Source organism: Cupressus sempervirens, chromosome 3 (genome assembly GCF_028749045.1).
Source record: "Cupressus sempervirens isolate cs-2001-9-10 chromosome 3, ASM2874904v1, whole genome shotgun sequence".
NCBI classification, from domain to species: domain Eukaryota; kingdom Viridiplantae; phylum Streptophyta; class Pinopsida; order Cupressales; family Cupressaceae; genus Cupressus; species Cupressus sempervirens.
The window spans coordinates 649,577,693-649,601,206 of NC_143120.1; the positions used below are offsets into that span (position 1 = coordinate 649,577,693).

Here is a 23,514-nt window from a genome sequence, read left to right on the forward strand (position 1 = left end):
ACTTATAAACTTTGAGGGAACATCTATTGAGGATTGGTGTCTAAGCGAATTGATTATATATGAAGCAGCCTCCTTAAACCTAAAGATAAATCTCCAATGTTATCATTATCTGAAAAAGTATTGTGTTATCGAGGGGGCTTGTATGAATCAAATCTTTGGATCTTATCCCAATAGAGGTTGGGGGTCAACATCCTGTAGATCTTCATGAAACGAGCTTGGACCTGTAAACTTTGAGGGAGTCCATAGATGGTGTCTAGGAAACTTGGGTAGCATATATAACTTTCAATTGTAAATCCAAATAGTATTAGCATTTGAGTACTAAGATAACTAAGACGCCCTTATTTGTTTCTATATCAAAGCATGAGAGTGAGTATCACAAGGAAGAGAAGGCTTCTCTTCCTCAAGGAGACAACATTCCAATGTTGGAGTGTCTCTTTGTTCTTAGCATAGGGAACACATTCCAACAAGTTGTGGTACGCCAATTATGCTTGATGCTTTATCTGGTTGCCCAAGCACATGAAAGGAACAAAAACATCAAAATGAAGGGCAACTACTTTAATAAGCCAATTGATGATTTTATTAACCTTTTCGTGTAAATATTTGTACATAGTAGGTTGGATGTTGTTTTTCTTCCCAAGAAGTGCATGGGCACAAGTTGTTCCTCTTGGAGATAATTTTTGTTTGCGATTTGCTTAGGTTGTAGAATTATAAAATTTGTGTCAATGTAGGTTTGATGCAATGTGTTTTCTTTGTGAGAAACTTGTTGTATTTTCAACATTGGTTACTTTATGCCTGATGGATTGTTCAAGACCACTAATCATATGCTTAGCAGAAAAGCATCCTCCCTGAGTTGCTAGAAATGATGACTATTTTTGCCCCCATTAGTCCATCACATAACCAAGGTAAGAAACTTTTTATAAGCTAAATTCAATATGTTTATGTCACATGTGACAAACACTGTGTTTTGTACAACGAGTCATTACAACATTAGTGTGTTTTTCAAGGACCAATAAGGGTATTTCTTGGGTCCTTTTGATAACACAATGCATTCACATCAATATGGGATCTTTTGGGTCTCTACGATGAATTTCTAGGTCGGGGAGACTGTAAGAGTTGATGAAATCCAACTCCATAACTCGCCAAGATCCCCTGCATGCAAATAGCTTGCCGAAGAGAAACAGAAGGAAAATATTTCACAATAGGAAAATGAAATTGCTATGTGCATGGATGATTTTACAATGAGAGAGAGACCGCTTATAAAAGTTTCAACGAAGCTTGTAGAACAAGCTAGAAGGAGGTAGAAGATAAAGTTGACAACTAAGCACTCTTCCACAAAAAAGTGGAACATGCTAGAAGGGAACAAACTCTCGTGTTGTCAACAACTCATCACTACAACTATTAACTACTAAATATTAAATAAATGCATTAATCTAAGTAAGCTTAAGTAAATAGAACAAATAAATAATTATTAATTATTTACTCTAACAGAGACAACTTGTGGTTGGAGTTTAGTCTCTCAAGGTCTATCAAATGATTCTCATCAAAGAGATATGTGCATATCGGCTAGACATTATTTCAAGGTCCCTCCTTTTTCCTTTTGTTCAAGGTGACATATTTGTTCTCCAATGGTTTTGAGCTCAAAAATTTGACGTGTTTTCTGCAACAAGGAGATTTTTCCAAAGACCCAATTTTAAATTTTCAATGCAGTAACGTGTCTAAGAACATAAATTTTTATGATGGTCTACTTTATATGGCATACAACATGCAATGTTTCCCATGCTTGTTTATTGTTTGCCCATTAGAGAAAATCAGCAACATCTTGTTGCAAAGTCATTTGTTTGGTATGGGTTGCCCCTTCTTTGTTGCAGATGCATTCATTTGGACCCTCTTTTGTCATTTTTGTGGATCAAGTTGCACATAGAGATCAAATTTTATCAAATTTGTTTGACATGTTTTGTAAGCAAACTTTAGTTAGCTTGGGGTTGGAACTCATTATGAAAATATGAGTCATGTTGACTCTATAAAAATCAACCTCCCTTGGGGATATGTTAAGAGTTTAGATTTATGTATGCTTTGGGATATCTTTTTCTATGTTTGGGCATGCAAATGTAATGAGCAACCACAATTTCAATCTAGTGCATTACTCCCTTTGTTTTTCTTCAACTCCTTATTCCATTTTCCCTGTAAGTTGTTAGTTAATACTAGATTAGGAGAACCGTGATATTGGAAGGAAGGGGTCCTTTTCTAGAGATTCAGCCTCACCTGTGAAAGGTTCCACACTTGGAAGTTGATTCAATGTTTCACAAGGTTGCTTGGGGCTCACATTTCAAGCATGGGATGCCAACTTCTGTAATAACAATAATCTAAGGGCTTCACAATATACAATATGGAAAAGAACATAAATCCATAATATTTACTAGTAACTAGACATAATATAAATATTTTTCAACAATCAACAACAAATCTACCATTTTATTTGTAGTTGTTTGATACCTACACCCAATAGAGTATTTAAGGATAATACAATAATGCGTCTATAACAAAAATCTTTAGAAGCAAATGGCATCTTGTTGGTTTAATTTGATGAGATGAGAACACAACAAAATAAATAGCAAAATTTAGAGAAATTGAAAAAAAACAAGCTTAATATTTTGAAGATGCAATATGAACCAAATTCATAGCTCTCTAAATAATTTGCAAATTGCCATTTTTTTTCGGAAGGTTGAAAGTAACGGGTTCAATATTCAAAAAGGTGCTATCATATTGCAATCATGTAAGAATAGTTGTAACTATTTAAAAGCATCATCAAGCCTATCCTTGATAGCAAGAGGACCTATTCACAAAGAGAATATTCATCGACACAAAACTTATCCCATACTTCTTTTGCAATCCTACAATGCATTGTTTTCACATATCCAAGATCCTAGCAACCACATAGTAGGTGACATCAATCTTTACAATATTCAAGAGATACAAAATGTAGACCATTGGGACTGATTGCGCCACTTTATGATTTGATCAACTTCATAATTTCTTCATACAGTATCTATGTTCTTCAATAATGATTGAGATGCAACTCACATTATCGTTCACACATCTACTACACCTCATTCATAATGCTATCAGACTTGACACAAGTTTTTTTACTAGGAACAGACCTAGATCAAGTATATATATGAACCACCACAATAGTTTTATTTACATGTTAGCCTAGAGAGATGATTGAGATGGCAACTCACATTATCATCACACATCTACTACGTCTCATTCATTATGCTATCAAGAGTTCACACAAGTAGTTTTATTAGGAAAAAACCAGATCAAGTACATAAATGAAGTACCACAATAGTTTCATTCTCATGTCAAGCTATAGAGATTAATTCACTAGTTAATCAGCCATAAGAATAACCCTTACCCAAACATGTAATAGGCCAAGTCCAAACCCACGTGTTACTCTAGATAAGATAAGATGAGATAGATAAGATAATATTATTAATGTCCAACAAAAGACCACAACATGGGTCTATGGGTCTGGAAGCTTACACCAAGAAAAAGTAGACAAACAGAGCACCAAATGGTGTCCACAAAAGAGCAAGCACAACAAAAGAAAAAAAAAAGCAAGAGACATCATGGAAAAGATTAAGTATCCGTCCTCACAAGGAAAAGTCCAACAGCGATTGATCTGTGTGGCCACCAGAGGCCTTGTGATGACACAGTTGCATAGCCCAATGTAGACTTATTTGGTTCCTAACTGTCTTCCACGCACAATCTTTGATGAGCACATGTTACAAACTTTCGATACATCAATCCAAAGCACCAACCTTGTCAATCAACTCAAATATGCATTATGATATAAAAAAACATATTGCAACTAATCTCGTCAACATACTCCTTTTCGTTGTAGTTACATGTTGCAACTAATCTCGCCAACATAACTTTTCGTTGTAGTTCCATCACTCCATTAAAAAATCATTTTAAGTGTTGCCTTTGAAACTATATGCCACCATAAAAGCTCTTCTCCATCAATCATCTGACTAATGCTTCTCTATTTGTATATGAAATACAGGTTAAAAGGGGACACGAACATATCAATTCGTTTCACGTTACTAAAACAAAAACGAGTAAAAAGAAATGGCGTTCATCTTCAATTGATTCCTTATTTTGATGATATTAATTTTGCTTTCTCGATCAGTTTTCCTTTATTAAATGATATTCGCCTTGATTTTTCAGACGTATTGGTTTGTATAGAATGCTGAATGAAACGTTTCGCGAAATTACATCTAATATGAATTCAAAATGTATTATATACTAATATAAGGTGAAATTTGCTTTTATGCAAATATCTTTCTGTATATGCAAATATCTTTGCTCGACTCAAAAAACAAAAAATTTATTGTTTTGTAAATAAACGTATACTAATGTTTAGCATGTTTCTATTTTAAAAACTAATTTAAATTACAGTTAAAGTGACAAAGTCTATATTATAAATTAGCTGAATGCAAAACTTCTAAATATAGAAAACGAGAAATGAAAAAAACATAATATTGTTACAAGTCACAGCAGAAAACATGCAAACATGATATATGTTGGTAAAGATAAACTCAACATCAGCACTTCTATAATTCTGAAAGCCCTTTTGAGATTACCAGCAATAAGAGAAAAATGCACTCCTCCAGACCGCAAGCCAATATTCAATAATAAACAAATTTCAAAACGCATGCCAATATTCAATAATTTACACATTTAAAATCGCTATTGAACAGATATGACTACACCAATAAAAGACAAACAGATCTTTCAGAATATGACCTGCAATTGACCCTTTTGTAAAGGCCATCACAGCAAAAGCTCATCAGTGGACTAGCAGCATTCAAATGGCAGAGATCTGATATATGACCCACTGTATTATACAACGGCAAGCCACTTACCAAATCCCATGTGCCTATCTACTAATGTCCTTGGATGTATGAGAATAAGTATAGATAAATTCCAATGAGTACCAGATCTCACCAAATATGTGGTCTCAAAACTTCTCATGTATTGATTATAGCATTTATCCAGACAAGGAGACAATCTGTATACCTAGAAGAAATTGTCACTATAGAGTTACCTTCAGCTCTAGCTTAACATATTCCACTCCATCGAAACTTCTGAGACCATTGAGAAGGGTCAACGATTGGCGATCATTCCTTTGCCACTAAATGCTACGAGCAAAGGAAATGAATGTTTCTACGCTCTTTTGAAGAAAGGAACTCTTCAAAATGGTATGGGTATTAGTGCCGTTTTTATCCTTGCTGCGTTGTTCATCAATTTTGCATTTTTCAAATTTGTGCATCTTCAGTTGAATCCATATCCTGAGATTCATTCAGAACTTTGGGAATTGTATCTGTACTCATGGCAGGCACAGTGCTTTCTTTAGAAGGATATGGATCTTCCACACAACTGGTACTTACCAATTTGACACCTTCCGTTTCAAATTTTTTTAAAGAGATTTGACCTTCAGAATGATGTTTGCCTTCTGTTTTACTGAAACCGTTACAAAGCACGTGTCTTGATTCCTTCTTCAACTGGGGCCTTGGAGAGCTTGGTACCTTCTTAGACAATGAACTGCTATTTGTAGCTGGCAAAGTGTCTCTATTTCTACCTGACACATAAATATGTCTCTCTCCCAGGCCGTTGTTCTTGTTCTCTTGATCAGATACAGGCTTAAAAGTCTGCAGGGACTTGCTCAGAATTGTTCCATGGCTTGTATTCTTCCTTCCGAACCTTGGAGACTTTGCAAAAGTTGGTGGAATCTTATAACAAATATTACAAACAAAATACTGTCAGAAAATACAGCAACTAAGTACATTTAACCGTACTGATTTTTGGAAAAGGTGGTATATGCAAGAACGTTAAACTTAATATACAAAGCATCTAATAGAAGTCAAAAATATGGTGGTACATATGCAGGAATGCAAGGTCCAACAGTCTGCACCTTTTTTATTTCTGCCATGGGAGGACCTCCTTCATGATAGAAGTTAGGCATTGGAGTGGCCTTGAATTTCAAGTTCTTGCGCAATTTTTTCAATTCAGCATCCTTTTCTTCCTGCAAGAGGATTACCAAACGAAGTATATCAACAAAACGAGCACACACGGTATAAGTTACAAAAACCTGAATCAATCGAATTTTGAGCTAAGTGCTAGCACGGATACAACAAAAAGAGACCATGCCATCTATTGCAAGAGAAGGCATCACTCCCTTGCATAAACAACACAATAAATGATCCAAAAGCATCATATAAACATGAAGGTTTGTAATGTGAGGTAATGAACATGAGAAGCGTGTATATATTATTATTATGTAATACATGCACTTAATTGTACGCTAATCTGGTTGAGACTGGAATAGGTAAGGTTGCTTGGTCGCCTTTCCAACTTGTATTCCTGGTCTTTCAATTGAAATTGTTGCATCACTTTTCCTCAGGCTCTCCAGAGTTCACAGTTTGTAGAGCGAAGTGGAAGACTTTTGCGAGATGAAGTATCTCATTCTTTTAGCCGGGCATACCCTAGCCACTTTGTACTTGTCTTTTCAGGCCACAGGTGTCATTTTTCGGGTTGCTTTTTCCCCCACTCTAGAGTTTTCAGAATTAATATTTCTCCCAATTTTGTGGTGAAAGTTTTCCTTAATTATTTGCATTGAAATTATTACTATTAATTCCAGGCAATATACTGTTCATTTGATGTTAATTGAACCATAGAATAAGGCTTATAATATGCACACTTCCCACAATACTAGGGATCAACAAATTCTCTTCCATAACAACGAATTAGCAATTTAAGTAAAGGTCAAACATAAGATTAATTTCAAAGTTTCCAAAAATGACATGATTTGAAATTGAAATATTTTCGAGAGAAGAAAATTGCTTGATTTGAATAATTGTTGTGGAAACACTGTACATCTTAGATGTTCTTAAAAACTCAATTGTATGGTAGCTCTTCGAGCTTTCGGGACATAAAATAATAAATATACATATTTTCCCTGATGCTTTGTCTCTTAAAGTGCCTATTGTAATTATTAGGGCACTTATGTCTTTATGTGTGGCATTTTTGGGAAGACATGAAACCCTTTCAGGTTCAATCATTCAGATTTTGTTTCTGACTCCCTATGCCTCGAGCACCAAAGTATCCTTCCTCTCATGTCATTAATAGCAGAGAACATTGCTTTTGCTTACGTCCTATTTCCTAAATAGTCTTTGTTTGAATTCAAAGAAACCAAATGATGGTGACGCAGGCAAAGGATGAATAACTAGGGCCAAAGGCTCACCTAGCTATCCAAACCACCCTGCAAGAGTTAACACAACGGAAGCAAACATAAAGAACAACAACCAAATGAGGAAAAAGAGTGAAATACTTTTATTGATTCATCAAAACATCTTCATACATGCCCAGTTGTAAGGCCTTCTAGGTTACAGTCAATTACAAAATACATTCACATTGAAAGATCCAACTGCAAATTCGCACTTTCAGTTCTGCTCTACAATCTGCTCCCAAAAACTTGCCTAACTCTAAGCCTAAACAGTCTATATATACTTGCCAAAACGACTTAAAAATTATTCTAGAACATTACATAAGAGGAGGGCCAACCCAACAACAGTCTGGACACATCCCAAGAAAAGAACTTAACATAAATGTTGTGATTGAAAATAGATCCTGCAAGTCGGCTCGCAAAAATCACGTCCAAATACTAACACCCGACATACACTGGGTAACTCAGCACATGAAGAAACACTCAGCATACACTGGGTAACTCGACACATGAAGAGTCACTCGACATACACTGGATAACTCGACACATGAAGAAATTGCTACAGTAACTCGGCATATGAAGGAATTGCTACAGTAACTTGGCACATGAAGGACTGCTAGGTACATGAAGGAACTGCTAGGCACCAATTTGCAGAATGAACAAAAATGAGCAGGATAACAAGGCAACCCAGGATGCTCCTGCATCAAACAATCGGGGTTGAAAGAAATGATTCTCCTGAATCATTGAGATGTCACAACCTGAGCTGAATCCAACTCAAATTGAGAAATTCATGAAGCATCTTCAATAGGTCTATTCTTCCACTTCACCAAATATTCATAGTAATCTTTTCCTCTTGTGCTCTTGCCAACTCTCTGATCCAATATCTATTCAACTTCTTCAATCTGCTTCTTAGGATAATCATCTGATACAACAACTTCATCCTCTGATTCATGATACTTATACAAATCAGCAATATTGAATATAAGAGATATATCCATGTCATCAGGTAACTCAACTTCATAAGCATTACCACTGTCAAACTTCTTCAAGATCTTACAAGGTCCAAATTTCTTGATCTTCAGCTTACTGTATGTTCCAACTGAGAATCTTCTTTTCTTCAAATGAACCATCACCTCATCACCAATTTGAAAATCATTGTTTCTTCTAGACTGATCAGCATTCTCTTCATACTTCCGATTACTTTGTTCCAACCTCAACTTCACTTCCTTATGCAAAGACTCCATAAAATCAGCAAATTCTTCTCCTACAGCACTTCTCTTTTCTTCACCAGCAACTTCTCTCAAATTTGATACACCTCTAGTATGCATTCCAGTAACAATCTCAAAAGGTGTCTTCCCTATACTCCTATTCACAGTATTATTATATACAAATTCAACTTGTGTCAATATCATCTCTCAATTACTTGGCTTATTCCCAACTTAACATCTTAGCAAATTACGCAAACGTCTATTCACAACCTCTGTCTAACCATTTGTTTGTGGATGGAATGTAGAACTAAACTTCAATTAAGTACCCAACTTCTTCCACAAAGTGTTCCAAAAGTAGCCAACAAATTTACTCTCTGTCAAAAATAATACTTCTTGGTAATCCATGCAATCTCACAATCTCTTTAAAGAAAAGTTCAGCAACATGCTCAGCATCTAATGTCTTCTTACATGGTATGAAATGAGTCATCTTAGAAAATCTGTCCACTACAACAAATATGGAATCATACCCTTTCACTGTCTTAGGCAATCCAAGAACAAAATCTTACTGATGTCAATCCAAAGTTTCTCAGGAACAGTAATAGGTGCATACAAACCAGTATTTTGACTCACCCTTTTTGCAACTTGACAAACTCCACAACTCTTTACAAATTTATGAACATCCTTGTACATTTGTGGCCAATAATACTTCTCTTTCAGCAAACTCAATGTCTTATCAATTCCAAAATGTCCAACCAATCCACCACTGTGTTTTTTTTTAATCAGATTCAACCTCATAGAAATTCTAGGAATACACAACTGAATGCCTTTGAACAACATGCCTTCTTGAATGAAATACTCATCATACTTACTTATGTGATCTGTCAGATTTGGTGCTCTGCACTCTCTCCATGCCTCAAAAAAATCAGGATCAGCATCATACAACTCTTTCATTTCATCAAAACCAAGAACTTCAACCTTCATTTCAGTCAACAAAGAATGTCTTCTACTCAATGCATCAACAACTATGTTAGTAACTCCACTCTTATGCTTGATCACAAATGGTTCAACCCACTTCATGTCTCTGATTCAATTTATGTTAACTTCCCAAGTATTGTAAAGCTTAATGATCAGAATACAACACAAACTCCTTAGGAATCAAATAATGTCTCCACTTCTTCAATGCTTGAACAATGACATAAAATTCTTGATCATACACAGAATACTTACTTTTAGCATCATTCAACTTTTTACTAAAGAAAGCAACAGGCTTACCTTCTTGACTTAATACAGCTCCTATTGCATTACCACTCGCATCACATTCAACTTGAAATACTTTATTGAAATCAAGCAAAGCCAATACAAGTAATTCAGCAACTTTTTGTTTCAAAATCTCAAAACTCTTATCAGCTCCATGTGTCCACTTGAATTCCTTTTTATCTCCCCTCATTGTCTTAGTCATAGCATTACAAACAACACTGAAATTCTTTATGAACTTTCTATAAAAACTAGGCAAATCATGAAATGATCTTACCTCACCCACATTCTCAGATGTAGGCCATTCCAAAATTGCTTTAACCTTCTCAGGATCCATCTTGAATCCATCAACTAAAATCACAAATCTCAAATACACAATCTCCTCTTGTATAAAAGAACATTTTTTCAAATTAATCAGCAACTTTTCCTCTTTTAATCTTTGCAATACTTGTCTAATATGCTCAAGATGTTCTTCCTTAGTCTTACTGAATATCAGAATATCATCTAAATAAACAATCACAAACTTACCCAAAAATCTTTTCAGAACTTCATTCATCAACCTCATGAAAGTACTAGGTGCATTAGTCAAACCAAAAGGCATAACCAACCATTCATACAAACCATCTTTTGTTTTGACAGCAGTTTTTTATTCATCACCTTCTCTGATTTTGATCTGATGACAGCCACTCTTCAAATCAACCTTGGTAAAATACTTTGCTCCACTCAAACAATCCATTATGTCATCCATCCTCGGCATAGGAAACCTATATTTCACTATTATCTTGTTAATGGCTCTAGAATCAATACACATTCTCCATTCTCCATTCTTTTTAGGTGCTAATACAGCAGGTACAGCACATGGACTCAAGCTTTCTCTGATCAAACCTTTCTGCAACAACTCATGCACTTGTTTGTTAAGTTCTTCATTCTCTACAGATGTCAATCTATATGGTGCTTTGTTTGGCAAACTAGCTCCAAGAATCAGATCCATACAATGACTTATACTTCTTACCAGAGGTAAACCATCAGGAATATCATCAGCAATAATGTCTTTATACTAATTCAGCAATTCTATAATTTCTACTGGTACTCGGCTATCACTATCTATTGTCACTCGATCATTACTAGCTTCTACTGCTCAGTCATTACTACCAACACTCGGTCCTCTAGGAACTATGACAAAACAAACTTGATTCCTTTTCATTTCCTTTTCAAATTGTTTCCCATTAACCATGCAAATTTTTACAGTAGCACAATTAACCTCATCTGGACTTTCAATCAAAGGCAGAAATGTTTGTTTCTTCCCATTTACCCAAAGAGTATATTGATTCAATCTTCCATTATGTACAGCATATCTATCATATTGCCAAGGTCTACCCAACAAAATATGACAACAATCTATGGGCATAATATCACGCAAAACTTCAAAATAATGTTCAATTTTGAACTTTACAAGGCATTGCTCACTTACCAATATCTTAAGCTCATCTTTGATCCATGAAACATGATAGGGTTTGGGATCTTTCAGCCTTTGCAACTGCAACTTTGTAACCAGCTCTTCCGATGCCAAATTTGTAGAACTCCCACTATCAATGATCACTTTGCAGCATTTTTCAACCATCTTACATCTTGTCTTGAAAAGATTTCTCCTTAAAACAAGTTCCTCGTCACTTCCCTTATTACATAAGGTTCTTCTCACCATCAGATTTTCTCTAGCCTCAAGTCCACTTGGTGAACCCTCATCATCTCCTTAAATCACAGCATTTTTGTTACCTTGCCTACTTTTAGAGGATCTACATTCAAAAGATCTATGTCTCTTGTTACCACATCTGAAACAATTACCATGAAATCCACCTCTAGAATAAGAATTACCTCTTCCTCGGTAAGAACTAGTGCCTCCTCGGTAAGAACTACCACTTTTCCATTCGGTCTTGCCTTTGTCATCATTCTTCCATTCAGATTTGCCTTTATCTTGCACAGAACTTTCAGATCTGCCACCTTCACCATAAGATCTACCTCTACCTCTTTGGAATCTGCCACCTCTACCTCTTTGTCTTTGTTCATGCTTCTTTGTCAAGATCTCCTCAACTTTCAAGGCATATTGATATGCTTCTTCCACACTTTCCAACTTCACAAATCTTATTTCATCTTGTATTCCAGATCTCAATCCATTAATGTACCTTGCAATTTTCTCAACATCATCATCCACATGTCCAGATCTGATGTCCAATCTATAGAATTCCTCGGTATATTCTTTCATAGTCATGTCCTTTTGTTTCAAATTTTGCATATTTCTCAACAAGCTAACTTCGTAATCAGCAGGAAGGAATTTGTTCTTTACCTTGTTCACCATCTTTGGCCAAGTTCTGATCTTCTCCTTTCCTCTCCTTTGTCTATCAGTTTGCAAGTGCTCCGACCATAGTGATGCATGACCTTTCAACCTAATGACTGCAATCTTCACCTTTCTGTTATCAGGAGTGTTTTCATACTCGAAGAACTTCTCCATATCAGAGATCCAATCCAACATAACATTGGCATCGAATTTTTCATCATAAGGAACAACTTCTATAGTAGGCTTTGAATTTGCCCTAGACAACACTCACAACAATCTTTTCTCATCTTGATCTTCTTCAGATTCCGGATTATGGTTTGGTGCTGCTGCTTCATCGTCACTTACATCATCAAGATGTGCTCCTCTCCTCTAAGTTGTCTCCACAGCATCTAATCTGGCTGCAATTTGTCTCAACTGATCTAATATAGCATTATCAATATTATTTCCTCTACTACGAACCATCTTTACAAATCAGGTTCCTGCACGATCGTAACCCTCTGCAATTTATAGGTCAAATCCGCAGATCTACAACCCTACAACCAAATCTGAATCAGGGTTCTACACGATCCAATCTCCACAAGGATGAACCTCAAGCTCTGATACCAACTGATGCAGGCAAAGGATGAATAACTAGGGCCAATGGGTCACCCAGCTATCTAAACCACCCTACAAGAGTTAACACAATGGAAGCAAACACAAGGAACAGCAACCAAAGGAGGAAGAAGAGTGAAATACTTTTATTGATTCATCAAAACATCTTCATACATGCCCAGCTGTAAGGCCTTCTGGGTTACAGCCAATTACAAAATACATTCACATTGAAATATCCAACTACAAATTCGGACTTTCAGTTCTACTCTACAATCTGCTCCCAAAAACTTGCCTATCTCTAAGCCTAAACACTCTATATATACTTGCCAAAACGGCTTACAATGGTTTGGACACATCTCAAGAGAAGATCTTAACATAAATGTCGTGATCGAAAATAAATCTCGCAAGTTGGCTCGTAGAAATCATGTCCAAATACTGACACTCGGCATACACTGGGTAACTCGGCACATGAAGAAACACTTGGCATACACTGGGTAACTCGGCACATGAAGAGTCATTCGGCATACATTGGGTAACTCTGCACATGAAGGAATTGCTCCAATAACTCGGCACATGAAGGACTACTAGGCACATGAAGGAACTGCTAGGCACATGAAGGTCTGCTAGGCACAAATTTGCAGAATGAACAAAAATGAGCAGGATAACAAGGCAACCAAGGATGCTCCTACATCAGATGGAAGTAGACGATTAATGTGTTGGCTGATCTATTCGAATTTCAAAACAATTTTTGAATATGAGAATCCCCTATTTGTTAAATTATTTTTAATTAGTAGTTACATGTATGCATCAAATTAAATGTCCATGACTTTGATGTAGCTATGCTTTGAATCAAAAGTGGTGAAGGATGAATTAGATTTAAAACAATGGAAGATTTAACATCAAGTTAGCCACAATAAGCTGCCATATATGTAAGATTTATCCTCAAGACAATCATGATATCTGTGATATTTTGGTTTTCAATGAAGGCGTTGCGCTAGTAATAATTTAGTCAAACTATCGAAAACTTAAAACATTATTATCATCAGGTTACAAAACCCAAAGGCATTCATAATAAAGTCCCTTAGTTCCATTGTTTACTTCACAGATTTTCTGCCCCCGTGTAATTTTTTACAGTTTAAATGCCAAGTGTATCACAGCCTCTAATGAAACTTCACCTTAGAAAGCTCAAATTAATGGATTGTTCTGTCTCATACCATAGGATACCTTCAAATCACTGAGTCATTTCCATCTATTCTATTTGTATCTCTCCCTCTCTCTATACTCTAAGTTCTCTGTCCCTCTCCCTCTCCCTCTCCCTCTACCTATCTCTCTAGCCCTCTCTCGCAACTCTAATCCCTCTATCTCCCCTCTTTGTCTTGCTCTCTCCTCTACCTATCTCTTTATGCTCCCCCCTTTTCTCTTTCTTTTCTATCTATCTCTTCCCCCACCCCACTTCTACCTATCTTTATCCTGTTTCTAAATATCCACATTTATCCCTACGTCAATCCCTTCATTTCCCCTATATCTCTCTCCCTTTACCCCTCTAGCCCTCTCTCCTATCTCTAATTTCTCTCTCCCTATCTCCCCTAATTCTCTCATTCCCTCCTCTACCTAGCTCTTTATATCCCCCTCCTTTTCTTGTCACTCTCTTCTCTACCTATCTCTTTCCCTCTCCTCCACTTCTACCAATCTCTATCTCTTTCTCCACTTTCCTCTCTTATCTCCACACTAATCCCCTCCCTCAAGCCCTTTCTATTCCCTCTCTATTCCTACCACCATCTCCCTTTCTCTTCCAAAATATTTTCCTCTCCCTCTTTCTTTTTTTATATCTCTATACATTTCTCTCTATCTCTTCATCTATTTATATATCTCCCTCTCCCTCTTCCTCCTTTGTATGTCTATCACTTTACATCACCGTCTATATTTCTTTATTTAGTCCTCTTCCTCTACAATCTCTACCTCTCCCTCTTTATATTTCCTACCTCTCTCTACCTTTATCTCACCTTCTACCTCATTCCATCTCTCTATCTATTGGTCTCCCTCCACCCCCCTCGTTTCATTTTCATCTCTACCTCTATCTTCTTCACTTCATATATCTAAACATCTCTCCCTCTCCCTCTCCCTAGAAGTCTACATCTAATCTCTTATCCTCTCTAGATCTTTGTCTCTCCATATCTCTTCTTCCATCTCACCCTCTATCTTCTTCACTTCATATATCTAAACATCTCTCCCTCTCCCTCTTCCTCTCCCTAGAAATCTATATCTAATCTCCTATCCTCTTTAGATTTTTGTCTCTCCACACAAAATTATTAAATATACTATCTATCTATCTCTCTCTACTACTCGTATGAAAAATAGATGAAATTTCGATCTTACTGAACTTCCAAACCTCTTCAATGAAGTCATTGCACACCAAATTGCAATTAGTATTAACAAAATATTTGAATATATTAATAAAATTATAAATAAATTATATATAAAGATAAATATTAATTGATAACATTAAATTTAATAATCATTTATATATTAGATGATTTAAAATTTAAATTTAATAACAAGCATAATATTAAAAATATTATTAAACAAATATTAATTCCATCCTCTTTATTTCTTGAAAACTTATTTAGAAGCCATTGTATTTATTAACATGCTTATCTTTTAAATAAATCTACACAAAATAATAAAATAAGTTTATACTATAATTTTAGTATTGCTTTATTAATAATATTAATATTTAAATCAAACAGTACGCCTTTCACTAGAATTTAATTACAATGATTAAATAGAATTGATGTGATATTAAAAACTAAAATTAGTCTGAGTACATAAAATAAAATAAATTATAAATAAAGTACATAATATATAAAATATAATTATTAAATATTTAAAAATTGATTCTAATGTAGAAGTGATTTTTTAATTTAAAAGTATTTTAAACAGAATATTTAGGTATATTATTAATAATATGCATTTCTAATTCTTGTCACCTGTAAAACCAAAGACAAAAGGGAAAAGAGACACGAAATAGAGCACAACTCCGCTTGTCATACACTTACATTTCAGAGTTCTTTTCAATTAATGTATTAAAGTCTAAATATTTTATTGTTTTAAATTTTAAATATTACTTTTAATATGGTACATTCCCTAGGTTGCCCAGAATTAGTGCAAGCAAAATTCACTAGGTTGCCCAGAATTAGTGCACAACTCTGCTTGTGATTAGAATTTGGAAGAAAATTACGGTTTTTGTTACATTTTAGAGTGTTTTATCAATTAATGTATGTCTATATATTTTTATTGTTTTAAATATAAATTTGAATATGGTACATCCACTAGGTAGCCCACAACTCTGCTTAAGTTGAAGTTTTTGTTATATTTTAGAGTTTTTTCTAAGATTAATTTGAAAATAGTAACATTCACTAGATGGCCGATTAGACAACTCTGCTTGAGCTTACACTAAAAAATTAGGATTTTCAATACATTTTTAGAGGTTTTTTAATTAATGTATTAAATTCTACATATTTTATTGTTTTAAATATTAATTTGAATATGGTACATTCACAAGGTCGCGGAGAATTAGAGAACAACTCTGCTTGCGATTAGACTTTGAAAGAAAATTAAGGTATTCTTTATGTTCTAGAGTTTATTTTCCAATTAATGTATTGAATTCTACATATTTTACTGTTTTAAATATTAATTTGAATATGGTACGTTCACTTGGTTGCCTAATCTAAATGTATCAGCAGTATCATACCAATAATCAGAGGGGATGGCATCCCTGATACCCTTTGTTTTAAAGCTTTTGTAATTAATAATGTAATTGAAATATTTGTGACAACTCCTAATACTTAAGATGATAAAAATGAATCACAGGCAAACCTGTGTCTTTGCTTGCAATTGGTTCTTCTCTGCTTCCTTCGCACTGATCTTCTCTTCCAGTTTCGTATAAAACTAGCATTAAAAATAAATTATTCTGTAAGACAATTTGCATATAAATTTTCATAATCCCTCAATAAAAAATGTTAAATTAATGGAGAAAACGGTTTCCTAAATAAGCAATGACATATGATATTTATTAAAATAGCCAACACTATCTAATTAAAATAGCTTGCCTATTCCATCACTGCTCCTGTAATAAAGGATTTATTTGATTCGCAGAATGTAATGCAACATGCTTCTCCGCAAAACACCAAAAAGGTTTAGGAAGATCTTAAATTATAAAAAGGTTCAGGAAGATTTTAAAATTATCATAACGTTAAACTAGAAGGTTTATCACTTTTGTTAAATGCAAACAATGAATTTCTAGAACAAAATTTGCATGATAACATATGTTTAGTAAAACAGGGCACAAGAAATATTAGGGATGACAAATAAATTAAATAAAGAAAATATTAGTCAAAGGGCTCTTGGTCTATTGGTGAATTTGAAAGGCTCACAAAGAACCCACCAGGGGATCAAGTCTTGCTGAGTGCAAGGCCCCTGACATCTAAAAGGGATGAGGCTGGGATTGTACCCCGGGCAAATTTGGCAGAATGGATAACTCTCAGTCCTTGGTTCTTAACCAAAGAGACTAGGCGAAAAAAGCTGAATGGTGTCCATCAAAAAAAAAGAAAAAAAGAAAAAATCTCAAAAGTAAACTAAAGAAGTTTGAATTTTATTTCTATAAATTGAGGTTAAAATGTACAAATGAGCTAACAATCATAACTGAAAAATATCAAAATGACCTACTCTAACTAATGTTAATTTTTTACTAATTTTATGCAATTGAAAATATATGCACTGTGATTGAAATAAGTTCAGTCACTCTTAAGGAACTTATTCTATATACATATTTGTAAGCAAACAAAAACAAACTTGTTACATGTTGCATAATAAAAAATTTATCACAGATGGACCGACTGACATTATGAATGAGAGATTGTCCTCCTTCCCTCTTCCCCTCCTAGGTTTCCTCTACTTGCTTGCAAATGTAAATTGTAAAATGACAAAATGCTAAGTGTAAAATCATAAAATTTAAACAGAGAAGTATTTGTTGGATCCCAAATTTTCTGTTCATACTTCGACAGAGATTGTTACACTCAAGGCCAGGGATATGTTGTTCCTGAAGGTGGAAAGACCGGCCCATCAACAAAACTGAGTAACAACGGACCAATTGCAAAGAGTGGTAATTTTTTCTTCACGTGGGGCACAGCTAGACCCAAGAAAGTGTTCTACGATGTATTCTTTAATTTTAATCACAGGTGCAGATATACAAACTAAAATGACTGCAGTAGTATCCAATGTACGCCTAATCCCAAAAGATGCCACTAGATCAAGAACTAACCTACTGCTCATATAGACAACGTAAATGCTAGGAGTGGATAATCTTTGGGCTCAGGTAAACCCAAGAAGGTATTCTTAGAGGTGATCTTCAACAAAATTTAATCACAAGTGAAGATACAAACCAAAAACACTACAGTAGTATCCAATGGACACCTAGTCCTGAAAGATGACAATAGATCAAGGGACTAAACTACAGCGTATATAACCTCGATTAAGCTGATGAAATTATGCAAGACATGAATACTTAAAAATAAAATTCTAAGGCTCACTGGAGATATCCCATTGGGAATAATACTCAATAATAAAATCTATGTATGTATGTATACTCATTACAGTAAAGAAAGCTATTATACACGAAATTCAATTTATGATCGATTAAATGCTACCCAATATTTATATTAATTAACATCAAGATATCAGCAGGCTGAGTTTATTACATCCCCTTTCCTTTTTCCTTATTCTTCCCGCCAATGGTCCCTACTGGAGGACTTTACTCTGACCCTTAAATCTCGAGTTAAAAGGTGGCAACAATTGAACTTGACCAGTCATGTCTTTGCATCCCTTTATAATTATTGCTAATCCCTTTATTATATCATTGTCTATCCCATTGATATTATTCACCATGCTTGGTTAATGATTGATGTTCATCAATTTTTTATTATCGCATCTAATAATTAGTGAATCTCTGTATTGTTCTGTTAACAATGCTACATATTATCTTAAGGCAAATAGTTGTTACCGCTTTACCCAAGATAGTCAATGACATTGAACTTTTGCATGTCTACTAGTTTCCAACTACAGTCACTGATCTTAATCAAGGCCACGATATTTGGTGTTTTCATTTGTCTGTGTTGATTAAGTGTTACGTATTACACTCCACCAAAGAGGGCCTGGTTAGCATTGATAGAATCTTTGCCCCTGCATAGTCAATTTCTTTCCAAGAATCCTTCCTAGTCTTTGTTGTTTTGAATGTTCACCTAGTTGTACAGCTTCCTTGTTGGTTGGTTGTCAATGGTGTTATCTTTAAGTGATGATTCATAGTAATAAAGGATGAATGTGTCTTTCAACCCAAAATTTGAATTTTGCGTCTTGTAAAGACTTCCCAAAATTGTGATGTGGGATAGGAATACCTTGATTAGGTTTTTTAAGTAGGGGATGTGAGATAATGATAGCATGGTGTTCTTCATTTTCTACTGTTGAAAGCATATTTAAATCTACACCTTTAAGATGAACAAAGACTTGAGCAAGAAAACTCTCCAATAATAGTTGCAGGATCAAATCTAGTCATTACTGGCACATTGGGTTGTATAAGAAGGTAAACGAGAGTGAACTGCGTGAAGTGTGAAGATGTGAAATTTCAAAGGTTGGGGGTCAGGCATACCTCCTAACCCTTGCCAAAGGAAAGCAAATCATAATGCCTCACATGATTAACTCCAAAAATATTTATGAACGAAACCATGAAGAGTTGGGGATTGTTGATACCACAAAATCCATAATGCTCAGCATGCTAAAAAAAGGTAGGTGTAAACTCGCAAACCCATTAAGATACAATACCACAAATTTTGGAGATCAAAAGCCAGGTATACTTCATAGCCCATACCCAAAACAAGTATATGCAGCAAAGTGTAGAAAGTCTAGAATAAAGAATACCAAAAAACTCATATCCAGAAGAATGTGTATAAAAGCATAACTGAAATGACAACTCTAACAAATAACATACTGAGAAAAACCAGGAATCAGGGATCAATGATAACAGGAGATTCATCCCTCACGGCATGGAAGCAAAAGGATGAACATAAAAGTAACTCCAAAAGGCAACTTAGTGTAAAGTGTTGAACTGCAAAGATTTGAGGAAGAACCAAATCTCTGATGACAGAAAGTCTAGGATAAAGAATACCACAAAACCCATATCCAGAAGAATGTGTATAAAGACATAACTGAAATCACAACTGAACAAATAACATAGTGAGAAAAACCAGGAATCAGGGATCAATGATAACAGGAGATTCATCCCTAATGGCACGCAAGCAAAAGGATGAACACAAAATAACTCCAAAAGGCAACTTCGTGTAAACTGTAAAGTGTTGAACTGCAAAGATCTGAGGAAGAACCAAATCTCCAACGAGACAAAAGGGAAACTAGGCAATCAAGGAAAAGGGATGTCAGGATGAGAAACTCAAAAATTTCAGTCTTTTGAATTTAAGCAAAAATCTCCTACATAGTCTTTGAAATTTGAGCAAAAAAGCTCCATATATATGATGAGAAACTCTAAACTTCAACGTTTTACACAATCTTTGGAATTTGAGCAAAACTGAGCAGAGACAGGACAGAAAATTTATGAGGTTCTTTCAAAGGCTAGAATGGTTTTTCAAACCTTTGGCAACTTTTGAGACACAATATGCACTTGACAAATAGAGACCTATACACAGACTTTGTGGATTGGTTATGAGTGATGGACAAAATGAGTCCTAAATGCAGAGGAATTGGGACTCAAGCAAAATTTGACATTATCAAATTGAATCCCAACAAGGATTATGATAGATTAGGATGCTTTTGGGGGAAGTTGGGGGGGGGGGGGGGGGTGTGCTCTACATAGCTTTTAATATTTTAACATGGCATTCTAACAAGACAAACCCTACAAATTGTCCCAAATTTTAGGGTACGTCTCCATTTTCATAATGAATTTGGGTTGCAAAAAATATGGTGATGTTTGAAAAGTTCATGTTTAAAGAAAGGCTTGTTAATAGAACAAGCCATCAAAGAAAAGAAAAAATTGTGCCATGGCATATGGGTGCACCATAGACCTTAGTATGATTTGCCAAATTAGACAAATCTATCCTGCACATATAATTAGACTTGCAACCAGATTTCATAAGATATCCTCCAACAAATAGACAACTTACAGTAGACACTTCAAGTAATCTCTAACTACTTGAAGACTTGTATGCCGATATGCCATAAATCCAATTAATCATGTTCAGTCTTTTGAATATCATAGCTTAGGTATTACCATATTGCTTATAAAATTAATTTTTCTGCAGTAATTGTATTTCTACATTCCTTATTCATCCCTTTTTAGCGAATTTTTGGGAAGTCACAATGCAATCAAGGTCTCTGATTTTACCAATAAGGGAATGACAGTACAGAGTGTGATTGCAAGCATGCAGCATCACACCTACCAACAATATATGTACTCATGCTTTGCTTTATCTTCAGAAAACTAGCTCAGAGTCAAAACACTGAAAGACCCTCCTAAAGCACTCGTTACTTGAAAGTACTTGCGTACTCTAAGGGCATCTTCACCCATGCCTGGAAACTATCAAATAATACATCCAAACTTCACATGTCATCATTTTGCGCCAAAACATAACTCTATCACAGGTTCTTCTAAATCTATATGGTTTTGTAACAACAGCAGCGCTACATGTACCATAAATGTTGAAAGGACTCAACAAACAATTGAAACCTTAGAGAGTTGGTGGCATAGAAATTAGCTTATTCTTTAGTCCATTTGTATTTATCTGATGACCAATGCTCGACGAATAATTGTGGGACATCAGCACAACTGAGAGTAGCTGAGCTAATATATTAAATGCAACCATTTTATTGATGACATTTACGCATCCTATAAGCCTTGTATTAATTATTTGAGGCCTGGGTAGTTGTGTAGATATGAATGATTGAAAACATTTATAGTGAGCAGGTCTGAGCTCCAAGCCTCTAAGCACACACCATATTCATGCTAGGATATACCTTCCTTTCTTTTAGTGTATTGTCAGAGCAGATGTTAGGCAAGGAGAATGGTGGAGAGAAATCACCTGCCCCCTTGGCAATATGGGAGAGGGTCCCCATTACTTTTGTTATTGATGTATCGTCAATGATAAAGAAGCACCATAGCTGCACATATTTACATGGTGTGGGGTGTGAGTTTATTTCCACATATTGGTTACTTACATACCAACAGGTTAAATGTACACAGAAGAGTATGGTTATAACTTATTTACTATTTAGATGGCTGCTTACTCTTTTCTTGAAATTGTGTGTTAATTTTCTGTGGTTAAGAATATTACATATCAATCCTTGGAACCACTTGCACCCTTCATCTGAGTACTGAGGCTTCAGGATTGAAATGTGAGTGTCCTTTGGCACAGATAAAGACTACCATTAAATGCTTGAGGGTTTGGATTCCTGCATTTTAATCTAGAAATCTCCAAACAATTTAGCTTTCTTTCAGTCTCATGTTGCATTCATGGAAGCAATGGAGGTAACCTTACTCATTTGAAGGCTTGGAAAAGAAAACGAAGTTTATGGGAAATGCTCTTCAGATTTGATATGGCAGCCTCATTTGGTGTGTTTGAAGACAACTTAACACTCAATGGTTTGGATTTGTTGTGCGCTTAATTTACGAACCTCCTAATATTTTGGTTTCTTTATCAAGGCCCTCATTTTGAATTCACGGTGCCTATGGATGTATAGAAGTACAGATCTGTTAGAGAAGGTGTAGTGTCAATCAACAAAGTTCATATGAAGAAATGAATTCTACCATAATGTTTTGAGCAACTCCTTCACGTATAACTTTTCAATTTGAGCTTTAGTATACAGGGCACTAGTTGACTTGTCATTAGAGAACAGAAAGAAGAGTGACATGGTGAAAAGAATTTATGTGGAAGAATTGATCCAGAGATATTTTATAAATGATTTACCATTCTTATGAGAAATAAGATCTGAGGAAGTTATAGCATGGGGTTTCTGTTTTCTCAAGCAATGTTTCTGTAAAAGAATACATAACAGGTTTTTTTTTGTTTTCATGAAAAGGGAGGGATGGTGTTGGTCTAATATGATCACATCAAAGAAATAACCGAGACAATATGGAAATATCATCTCACGTTTTTTAATGCAAATCCACATTATTTTTTTCTTGCAGCTTAGGTCTATGGTTAGACATACTGTATCAATATTTGTTGTGCATTTATGGTGAAGCAGCACAGCATTCATCTCAGTGTTGCAAATATATTTTACAATGAATTCCAAAATTAATTGGTTCATATGTTCCAGATGTGTTTAAATGTTTTCAACTATTTATAGACCATAAAAAATATTCAATTGTATTTTGAACGATTTAGTTGATAGAGTGAATCTTGTTTTTACAATGTTTTTTTTCCTGAAACGTTTTTCCAAAGTAATTATTTTGTTATAATGTGAGTGGGCAATTATTTATTTATGATAACTTTATAGTTTGATTAGCATTGCTTTTCCCACATAGGTATATCAGCATTCTTTCTCTTCAGCAATCAGGAAAACAACATCATGCAACATGGAAGCTGTTGTTCACAAACAAAAAGGCTGATGGTATAAAACATGGACTTGGCACAAGAGAGAAGAATTTGCCAAAAGTCATAATCTAAGTTGCCGGTTTAAATTTTGGTTCGGATGCAGGTTCAACATTCGCTCAATTTTTTTTTTGGGCTGGGTTCGGGTTCATTTTGGGTTCGTCCATACAAGTTTTTTTGGTGTGTATGTGT

At 35.0% G+C, this 23,514-nt stretch overlaps 1 protein-coding gene across 1 annotated transcript in view; it reads right to left on the reverse strand.

Moving 5' to 3' along the window:
• Window positions 1-4,690: 4,690 nt before the first annotated feature.
• Window positions 4,691-23,514, reverse strand: part of LOC149568372 (uncharacterized) — a 31,472-nt gene continuing 12,648 nt past the window's right edge. Inside the window, exons 8-10 of the mRNA XM_089821315.1 lie at window positions 16,550-16,621; window positions 5,978-6,088; window positions 4,691-5,795 (exon numbers count right to left, since the gene is read on the reverse strand). Coding sequence (XP_089677441.1) covers window positions 5,322-5,795; window positions 5,978-6,088; window positions 16,550-16,621 — 657 coding nt within the window. The 3' untranslated portion in view covers window positions 4,691-5,321. The remainder of the gene's footprint in view (window positions 5,796-5,977; window positions 6,089-16,549; window positions 16,622-23,514) is intronic.